Genomic DNA, 10,118 nt, shown 5'->3' on the forward strand with positions numbered 1-10,118 from the left:
ATGGTTGCGACTTGCCACGGCATGTCACAGTTTCATTACAAGCTGTAGAGCTGGCCGAGAAGCTTAAGGTGAAAGTAAACTTAAACGATCAGCCAGCGGGTCTCTGCAACCGGCATAACATGCAGCTACATGACAGCAACAGGCCCACATGCACCATGTGCAGCGCGCAAATAAGGGGTGTTAATTAAGCGTAAATGTCCGAACGTCGGAGCTGTTCAACGTCAGCTGCACGCTGAGCGTGGTCTTACGGTCACCGCGGATAGTGCTTTTTGCCTAGCCTGTTATAAAGGCCAACTGGATATGGTGGACAGTCAGACTACTGACTTCAAGCTGGAGAGCCTGATGCAGAGTAGAACAGACGAAATGCACCAGTGCACCTCACCCGAGGAGTCCGCATTGCTGGCAACAGCAAGATTCGTCTGTCTTGCATTCCTCGAGAACCGTTCTCTTCTTCTGGCAACGACTGCTGATTTCTTCACCTCTTCTTTACCATCCATCAACTGCAACAACCGGTGGCTACTGTCCAGCCTTATTTCGAAGCTTGGCGCTCATCTCAGCCATGGGTCATATGGTACCAGTAATAAACGAGGTACGCTCCTGTACCGTACAAGTGTGACACAGTTCTGTGCTTATACAATTCCCTCGCCGTTGCACGATCCGAGACCCTGAAACACAGAGCACAAAATAAAACCCAGCACACACAGCACACAAGCCAACCCAGTGGCCCATCATCCTTCGTGTCAGAGCTGTCGGCTGCAATGCGCTCACAAATCAAAGCACAAGAATTCAAACACAAAGAGCATAACGTTCTAACATCACTGTCGGAAATGAAGCTGGACGCAGTGGTGGATAGTGTGGACAGTGAGTTGTGGGGAAACATTTGGCTGATGGTGTACGGCCAATCAAAGTCAGAAAGAAGTCAAGCATCCAACCACCGTGCAAAGAGGATCAGGTGCTTGTTTGTGCTATCATGCATGATGCATGCAAGCACACCAGCATGCACTTACCCTTTCCAGCTTGTTCTTTCGGACTTTGTGGATGCACATAGCAATTCCAGCGAGCTTATGTGAGTACTAGCTCGCGTCGGTGCAACAGCAGGTGTCGACTCCTACAAGCGATATCAAAAGACCATCATTGATAAGAAATCAGAGCTCGGAATGAACAGTGAGATACCTCACGCAAAGTTCTCCATTGCAACAGTGGATAATATCCACAAAAACGAGCCAGGCGAGCGAATGTACTGCGGAGACCAATCAAGAGGCTTTCATGGTACGTCTATTCAGAGCATCACACCAAAGCCCATCAGTAGCAATATTTTCGCGTGAAACAACATACATGTAGACCGAGTGCCACATCAAGGATTCCACTGTGCATCACAGCCTGCCAACACGAGTGAACCACAGGGTATGCGAGGCAGGTCCCGTGCAAGAACAATGATTGAAGGCAGAAGCCACAAGTCGACCATTAGAGCACGCAGAGACACTTACCTACACCCCAGTTACAGCTGGATGATGCCATTCAGCCTGATTGGCCCACTGGACCTACAGTAGTGTAGTGCTGTTGATGACGAGCGCACAAGACCATCTACAGAAAGCACAGAGAATCCAGAAAATACGGCAAAAACCTGTGACACAACTATCACACATGATCAAGATAAGGTTGCAAGTACAGAATGTTCAGTATGCAACACCCAACCAGCGCCAGATGTGCGCGCGTGCGTGTGTGTGTGTATGTGTGTGTGTGTGCGCGTGCATGCGCGTGTGTGTGTGAGTGGGCATATGTGTGTGCTGCTGAATTCCAAGACACATGCTCTCACAATGCATTCGCATATGCTGCGGATGCTGAGTCTCCAGCTCTTGCTTTTCTTTCAGGCCCTGCACTTCTGTGCAGTTGTGGTAAACTACATAAAAAGTTTCTTTGACTATGTACTCCATCTATAATCATGTAATGAACGTCCTACCATGGTACATACAAAAGAAACTGTTCAACAGACTGCCTTCAGCCAGAACTTTAGCAAACTAGATTAGCAGCCAGGAATACTGCTGGATTTTGATTAAAATCTGGACCCCAACCACACGACTTACATAGAAATTCCGTTTAGATGTCGAAGACACAACAGCAAGGGGACTAGTTTGCAATGTCGAGATGCCCAAGGAAAATAAGCAGCCAAAACGTCCTTGTTCAAGCACAATTACGTTAGTGCAAAATTCCACACAATTCGACATACCTCCACGAAATTGTGGGCCGCTCCATTTTGCATAGCCTGATTGGGATGTGCTTTGGGAATCCAAACCCAAATATATCTACCTTTCGCTTAGAGCATAAGCCGAGAGTGTCCGATTATGCTATCCACTCCAGCACGACAAGCACGACAAGCAAGTTGATGGTACGATTACGACGAAAAAATATGTAGTGCAAACACAGGTCTTCATGGTCTACAGTTGGGCGCAACGAACGTCAGCTAAAGTGCCATTGGTGACAAAGGGACATACCTCAGCAGCAAACCAAGTAATGGACAAGGATTCCTCCAGCACACGCCAGTTCAGGTCCAAATAAGGTTGCAAACAGGGAGTCGTAAAATACCGGGAGGCGACACGCCACACATTTCACGATCCGAGGATTGCCGCACTCGACCCGCGAAATTTGAAGCGTGATTGAAACGTCGTCGTCATCTTCTTTTTCTCAATTGTTTTTGCTATATGCTTCGAGGCTATTCTGGATCTCCAGAGCGAAAGCTGGTTGTTTCTGATACGTACCACGCATTACCTTAGGTTGAGCCGTGGCTTTTAATTTTTTTTGGAAGTTCACTGCTTTGGAGACGACGGAATGTCAAGGTAAGTTATTCACGAAATGTACTCAAATTTGAATTGAGTCAATGCGAATGACACCCTGTTTTCGGAATAGTTCTCCACTAAACACACCATGCCCATGGCCCCTTCATGTTGTCCAAGTTCCATTCTAGGTTTGTGTGAAGTTTCGAGATGAAGTTCGACGATGTACTCACCTTTCCATGGAAGGGAAAAAAAAGTAGCATATCAAACAGAATCCATGCAGTATTTGATGCCACTATCCTCATTCTTCTGCATTCAAAGTGTTTCACATCTATATGGCCCATGAACTGCAAACAATATTTGTCATTTCTTAACTGTTCATAGCTGTTCATAACTGTTCTGAACACATTGCCTTCAGGAAATGTAAGGCCGAGTCGCCTCACCGACTGAGCAAAGTTCTCTGCGACGAAAGTCACACTATCGGCGAATGCACTCAAGGTGAATACCCGTCAATATCCTGTATACTGCTTGTACCGCTTATCACAGTAGCATACACACAAGCACACATACACACACACACACACACACACACACACACACACACACACACACACACACACACACACATGCATGCTCGTGCACACACAAGCGCAAAATTCACATATCACTGGTTCAGTTGTTTTTATCTGTGTCGTATTTTGTCTTATACAGAGCTTCCGAGCCACGCCGAGTCACCTGACCAACTGAAGAAGGTTCTGTGCGACGAAAGTCACACTATCGGCGAATGCACTCAAGGTGAATACCCTGTGGACTGCTTATACCACTTATCAGAGAAGCACACACACACACACACACACACACACACACACACACACACACACACACACACACACACACACACACACACACACACACACAAGCGCAAAATTCACATATCACTGGTTCAGTTGTTTTTATCTGTGACGTATGGTGTCTTATACAGAGCTTCCGAGCCACGCCGGGCCACCTGAATTCTCCAAACAAGGCTGAAGGCTTGTCACGGCATCCTTGCCAAATAAAGGTATAAGCTGCAGCAAGTTGTCGTTGCGACACCTTGCTCCTTCCAGCTCACGCCGCACGGCCACCAAGCACCAACTACCATGGTACTTTTCAGCAAGGTGAGACAAATTGTCAATCACCGGTTCGGGGGTGGCTTCAGCAGCTTTGGATGGTGCTATTGACGCTTTCCTGATAGCAGCGGCAGCCGTGGCATGCAGGTAGCTTATCAGATTCGCTAGCACTGCAGATGTAACTTCCAAATCTGAAGAAGAGAAAAGAAAAAGACAACATATAAGGACTGGTGGTTGCAGAGACTGTACTAGTATTCAAAAGCCAGCGTTTGCATACCTAGTCTGCATACCTAGTCAGAAGCCAATTTTTTTCCAACATGCATGCAAAACGCATTGACCTTCACAATTGATTTTCACTTCGGGAATAGCTGTTGCGATGACGGACAGCATTTGTTGCCATGCTTGCGAAATATCAGCACCCTTGCATGCCTTCAGCTGGCACACTTCCTGGCGTAGCAGATTTGCAGTACCTGATGCCTTGTGTAACCGTGTCATAATAACATGCAGGAATGACTCCGTCACCTCAGTAACACTCGCCTGTCTCATTGTCAGCAGTTTGCAAATTTCATGGATCACTGCACCTTCCATAGGCCTGTACACCATGATGGCACTACCACTCTTACATCGATCTGCACATAGACAAAGTATGGTTTGAGGATGGAGGTTTACATCATCTACGGTGATGATACATACTAGGTACACACGTAAATTTTCAGGACTTCAATAAATATCCTGTCACAGTGAACAGACAATGCATCGTGGGCAGACTAGGATGAAAAGGATGGTGTCGACCACCTAATTTATCGGGTCAGTTCGGGCACTTAGGTATGCTACAGAATTTATACATTCGTGTCCACAAGGAAGAGACAAAAACATGCAAACGAAAGAATCTCACCTGTAGCCCACAGCTGAACATCCCCACAACTCAGGTCACCAAGTGAATACGTGGCGTCATCTACATCTTCCACGGTGGACTCATCACTTTGGCAGTCATCTCTGTCAAGCTCCATCATCCTTTACTTCGAAGGCCAAGGCACAAAGTATTATTACTTAGAAAAACAAAACGAACTGCTGACACTGGATTCGTTGTGTGCAGGATAATTTTATTGAGTTTTCAAATTTTTGGGACCAAACAGCGAACGCGTCCTTTTGCATGACCTGCGCCGCTTTGACCTCATGGGAAGTCCCTCGCCATGCAGAGCGTGAGGTCTCAGTACTCGTGCCCGAGCTGAGGCAATCATCCGACGCGGTTGTGCATCTCGTGTCGCCTCCCGGTATTTTACGACTCCCTGGTTGCAAAATACCAACAAAACAATTGTGTCGTAGTCATCTTTTTGCACCTCGATTTTTCCCGCGGTTGCAAATAAAAAACAGGCTACTCACAGCTCAAGGGCTTGGCGCACGGACTGCTGACCAAGTGACTGGTGTACGCAGGAGCACGTGACCGCTTGTTCAACCATGTTCGATTGGGAATAGGACCGAAGGCTACCGCAGCCTTTTCGGACCAAAACCAGTCGACTCAGCGTCCAAAAGACTACAATATATGGGCCAATCGCGGTCATCCGGGCTTTTATAAGAACGAAATGGCGCTTTTTTATGGCATTTTCCATACAAATCAGCGCTTACTCTTAAAAATAGTTCCGCAAAGACCCAACATCCTCATCTGAATCTCTCTATACTCTTGCTTCTTCATCCCCCCCCCCCCTTGTTGACCGGCACCAGCAACATCTTTGCAGCCTTGTCCATGGAATACGTCTCGTGCAGGTTCCACGGCATATTAATGCATATAACTGGTTTTCTAGCAATGGCTATACTCGTAATGCGCTAACCCTACCACGTGTCCGATCCTCCCTGTACTCGAAGTCCTTTCTTCTCCGCATACTCCCTATGGTCTGCTCTGCCTCTAAGCCTTAAATCATGCACTGATATCAAGGAATTTAAACGTGTTATCTCTGGCTAGCTGCCCCTGCCTCTACTATCGTCATCTGTACTGTCCTACTTCGAGTACTTCAATTACTATTATTAAATATTAAATTTTGAATAATAAACTGCAAGGGCCAGTGTAATCTAGCATAATGGCAATCATCCCCCCCCCCCCTTCCATGCAACGCTGACGCCGAGAACTCTGTTCGCTTGAGTTGCTCCCAGCACATTATTATTATTATTATTATTATTTAAATTTTGAATAGGGTAATCCCCACAGGCCTAAGGCCTTTTTACAGGGTACCCTATGTGGTACCCTGTAAAAAGGCCTTATCGGCATTGGCACATCGTACCTCGTACCCAGCTACTAGTACATCCCTGTGTTTTGTTCTTTTCCTTGTTAAACAAAAACTCTTTTCCTTGTTAAACAAAAACTCATTTCCTTGTTAAACAAAAACTCGGATGTTGAGCCAATAGTAATATGTAAAGAGAAAAGGACATATAAGCTACTAGTTATGACTAACAGTCCACCAAGGTAACCAAGGTAACGAGATCATATACAGTCAGATAGTGCGACAACAAGGCACAAAGCTGACGTGTGGATATTGAGACATTCGACCACCTGACACCTACATGTACATGTAGCTCCAGCACATCTACGAAGCGCAAACCAACAACCTTCCAACTTGGTAGGCTCAGGTGCGGACAGTTCCAATGAGGGGAAGGGATGCGCCACGAAGATGTGCACGGCTGACTGAGTAATTATTATCGCGTTACCTAAGTGGACTGTTAGTCATAACTATAATACAGAAGCCTTGCTTGGTAGTTTAACATGTTTTTCGATTTTGACAGCATGTTACAAGGCGAGGACGCGTAGTGCTCCTGACTACAACCAAAACCCGGTTGGCAGCGAGGGTCCGAACCTGGGTTTTCCCAATACGGTTCAAGTGGTCGCAAGACCGGGACTCTGCCAACCGGGTTATGGTTGTAGTAAGGAGCACTACGCGTCCTCGCCTTGTAACATGCTGTCAAAATAGTCCCAACACCTCAACTTGACCCTAACGCAACACCCTTCTATCCTTCAACGCCCCTAGCCTCCTTTCCCGTAGCCTGTATCAATGCACGTTCCCTTAGAAACAAATCTGCTGAGCTATCCGACTTTCTCACGACCAGCTGTCCCCTTGTTGTTTGCATAACTGAAACCTGGTTGTGTCCACAAATTTCCCTCTCCTTCCCAGGCTATGAATGTTTTCGAAGGGATCGACCCACCTCCGAGAATAAAATTAACACCAACGACTTCCTGGCCTATGGCGGTGTTGCTATCTTAGTAAAATCAAGTGCATTTGGTCCTATTACCCACCGTACAGACCTACATCTTCCGCAATTCGAAACTACCTGGGTAGAGATATCGCCATCCACTGGAACCTCTGCTTGCCCCACGCGCCAACAGCCCATCCAAATTGCGGCTGTCTACCGCCCACCGTCCACCGACCCGTCGGTGATAGATAACTTTTACGCCTCGTTTCAAAGCTGCTTGACTAAAATACGGACCCCTGGCTCGCCAGTACTCATCATGGGAGATTTCAATGCTAAATGTTCCACCTGGTATGGAACAACAACAGACACTGCAGGCCACCACCTTTCATGTCTTCTTGACATGTTTGCCTTGCAGCAACACGTCACATTCTCGACCCACCGCTCCCACAAAGGCAATGAGGCTGCTCTGGACCTGATGATCACTGACACTGCAGCCAGCATCTGCGATCCGCGCCCCTCAGCCCCTCTCGGTCAGTCGGACCACTCAATTGTTCTCGGCCGTTTGTGCATCCCGACATGTACCGCATCACCACCTGCACCCAACACTACACTGCCCTCCCATTCCTTCCAGATACCTGACTTCAGTCAGTTTGACATCTCCTCCATTCTTCCCACTCACCTAGTTGCTCTAAATGAATCCATTGCTAATTTGAACTGGCATGCTGCTCTCCAGTTGAAGCTTGGAGATCCAAACCGTACTGCTCCAGCATTTTATGACATCCTTCATGGTCTATGCTCCGCTTTCCTACCCACCCGGTCGCGCTCTTCAGCGCCTAGACGACGTACACCAAGTCCCCCGTGGCTGACACGTGCTGTTAAAGCTCAGCTGAAGAGGAAGCGAGACTCGTACAGCTTGTATCGCAAGTATCCTACCCCTAGCAATCACGAGCATTACAAGTGCGAACGTAACAGAGCACGAATCCTATCTAGAGAGGCTCACCGCCAGTATGTGTCCTCCATTAGCACTAACCCCTCATCCATTATTGCATCCACCCCTAGTTTGTTCAAGTTTGTTAAGCAGCTTCGTTCGCCGACCCCTGTTGGAAACCCTATCATCACTGAACTCCATGAAAATAACACAGTACACAACGACCCTACCCAGATTGCCAATGCTCTGAATCGCCAATTCATCAGCTTTGGAACACCGGATGATCCTGCATGGTCTCTCCCTGGTATTCCACACCACGGGCTCCCAGCACTACCCTATTTTAGCACTACTCCCACCGCCATTGCCCAACACATCCGTCGCCTAAAGCCCAAGAAGGCGGCAGGTGCAGATGGCATATCCCATGAACTGCTAAAAGCCCTGTCTCCTAGTATAGCTATCCCTCTCAGCCTAGTTTTCAACCAGTCCTTCGCCACCGGAATCTTCCCTGATGTCTGGAAGGCAGCTGTGGTTGTGCCTATTTACAAGAATAAAGGCAGTAAACTGTCTGCATCCAATTACCGGCCGATTTCACTCCTTTTCACCATTTCAAAGCTCTGTGAACGTGTGGCATTTGGCCACTTATACCAACATGTGAACCCGGTCCTTGACCCGTCACAGTCTGGATTTCGGCGAGGCGATTCGACCGCCTGGCAGTTGCTGAGGCTTGTGCAGAAGCTATATGAATGCAAGGATCAGAAGCAATTTAGCCTCCTATGTTTTTTCGACCTCAGCAAAGCATTTGACACTGTCTGGACAAGGGGTCTCCTCCATAAGTTAGCAGCGTTTGGCGTAGCCGGGACGTGTCTGCAGTGGCTCACCAGCTATCTCACTGAACGTCGACAGAGTGTCCGTATTGGACATGCCCTGTCCGCCCCTCTAACAGTCCACTCTGGAGTGCCCCAGGGCTCTATCTTGGGGCCTCTATTGTTCATCGTATACGTTAATGATTTGGCAGGTTTGGATCATACCTCACTCTACGCGGACGATACAGCGCTCCATATAACCGAGCCAGGCTTATTGCAAGCCTGCGACTCGCTACAGTATCACATTAATCAAGTTGTGCGCTGGATGTCGAAGTGGAAACTCCGCCCCAATGTGTCGAAAACGGCAATCCTTTGTATCCCCCCACGACCCTCCAGTGACCTCACCCTCCTTACGACTCGGCTTTTTACTTTCCCTGATGATCCCATTGCTATCAACATTGTTAAAAATCACAAACACCTTGGTATATTTCTTGATGAACACTTGTCCTGGGATTTGCACGTAACCTATATTGAAAAGCGAGTTTGCTCCGCGATAGGCTGCATTTCTCCTCACATCTTCCATCTACACCATGGTTGTCGAATACAAATTTATCACTCTTATGTTCTTCCTTTGTTTGATTACTGCTCTCTCGTTTGGTCCTCTGGTCTATCCTCCGCTCTTATGCATCGGTTAGAAGTCACCCACCGTAAATTACTTCGATTAATATTTCGCATGCCCCCTCTGACCTCCTCTCAGACGCTATACATTTTGGCTTCCTCTTCCCCTCTCTCAGAACGCTTTCCCCACTCGGCATGCAAATTCATTCACCGTATTAAGCTTCAACTTGCTCCTCCTCATGCACTTGCGCATTTAAGCTGGTTCAATAATAGCTCGCGTACTAGATGTTCTCTCCATTTCCCACTTGCCAGGTCAACGATCCTTTTAAAATCCCCTCTGTTCAAGTCCTATTCTCATTGGTCTCGGCTTCCGCAGGAGGTAAAGTCTCGTGACACCTTCGCTGCATTTTGTTCCCTTCTGCCCGCGCCTAAGTTGAATTGAATTGAATTCGTTGTTTTCCATTGCTAGCCTAATCTTCATACTGCTCTCTCCAGGTTCCTATAGTACTCCTTTTGTTTTCTTTTCTTTTCTCTTTTTCTTCTCCTTCTTTTTCTCAGTTGTCCCCACCATGGCTGGTTAAAATCGCCCGCATCACATGCTTATTGGCACTATGTCATCGTGATTGTGAAATAATAATAATAAGAGTCATAACTACTACTTCTTCAAAGATGTAGTAACTTAAAGGTCCTTTTATCTTTTTCTTGTTTC

The 10,118-nt window shown here is 47.2% G+C and overlaps 1 protein-coding gene and 2 long non-coding RNA genes across 3 annotated transcripts; 1 reads left to right on the top strand and 2 right to left on the bottom strand.

Annotated features, from left to right (window-relative positions):
• Nucleotides 1–68: 68 nt before the first annotated feature.
• Nucleotides 69–2,360, bottom strand: LOC135827411 (uncharacterized). The gene is made up of 5 exons (XR_010555439.1): nt 2,228–2,360; nt 2,085–2,127; nt 1,488–1,584; nt 1,008–1,108; nt 69–665 (listed from the first exon to the last, which is right to left on the bottom strand). It is a non-coding gene; the product is annotated as an uncharacterized LOC135827411 (long non-coding RNA).
• Nucleotides 2,361–2,559: 199 nt separating this feature from the next.
• LOC135827564 (uncharacterized) lies at nt 2,560–3,833 on the top strand. Its single transcript, XR_010555500.1, has 3 exons — nt 2,560–3,269; nt 3,483–3,566; nt 3,754–3,833. It is a non-coding gene; the product is annotated as an uncharacterized LOC135827564 (long non-coding RNA).
• Nucleotides 3,436–4,990, bottom strand: LOC135827563 (uncharacterized). The gene is made up of 3 exons (XM_065340033.1): nt 4,776–4,990; nt 4,219–4,509; nt 3,436–4,071 (listed from the first exon to the last, which is right to left on the bottom strand). Exons 1-3 carry the CDS (start codon nt 4,891–4,893, stop codon nt 3,746–3,748), a joined length of 735 nt encoding a protein of 244 aa, XP_065196105.1. The 5' UTR covers nt 4,894–4,990; the 3' UTR covers nt 3,436–3,745.
• Nucleotides 4,991–10,118: the final 5,128 nt, after the last annotated feature.

Source organism: Sycon ciliatum, chromosome 11 (genome assembly GCF_964019385.1).
Source record: "Sycon ciliatum chromosome 11, ocSycCili1.1, whole genome shotgun sequence".
NCBI classification, from domain to species: domain Eukaryota; kingdom Metazoa; phylum Porifera; class Calcarea; order Leucosolenida; family Sycettidae; genus Sycon; species Sycon ciliatum.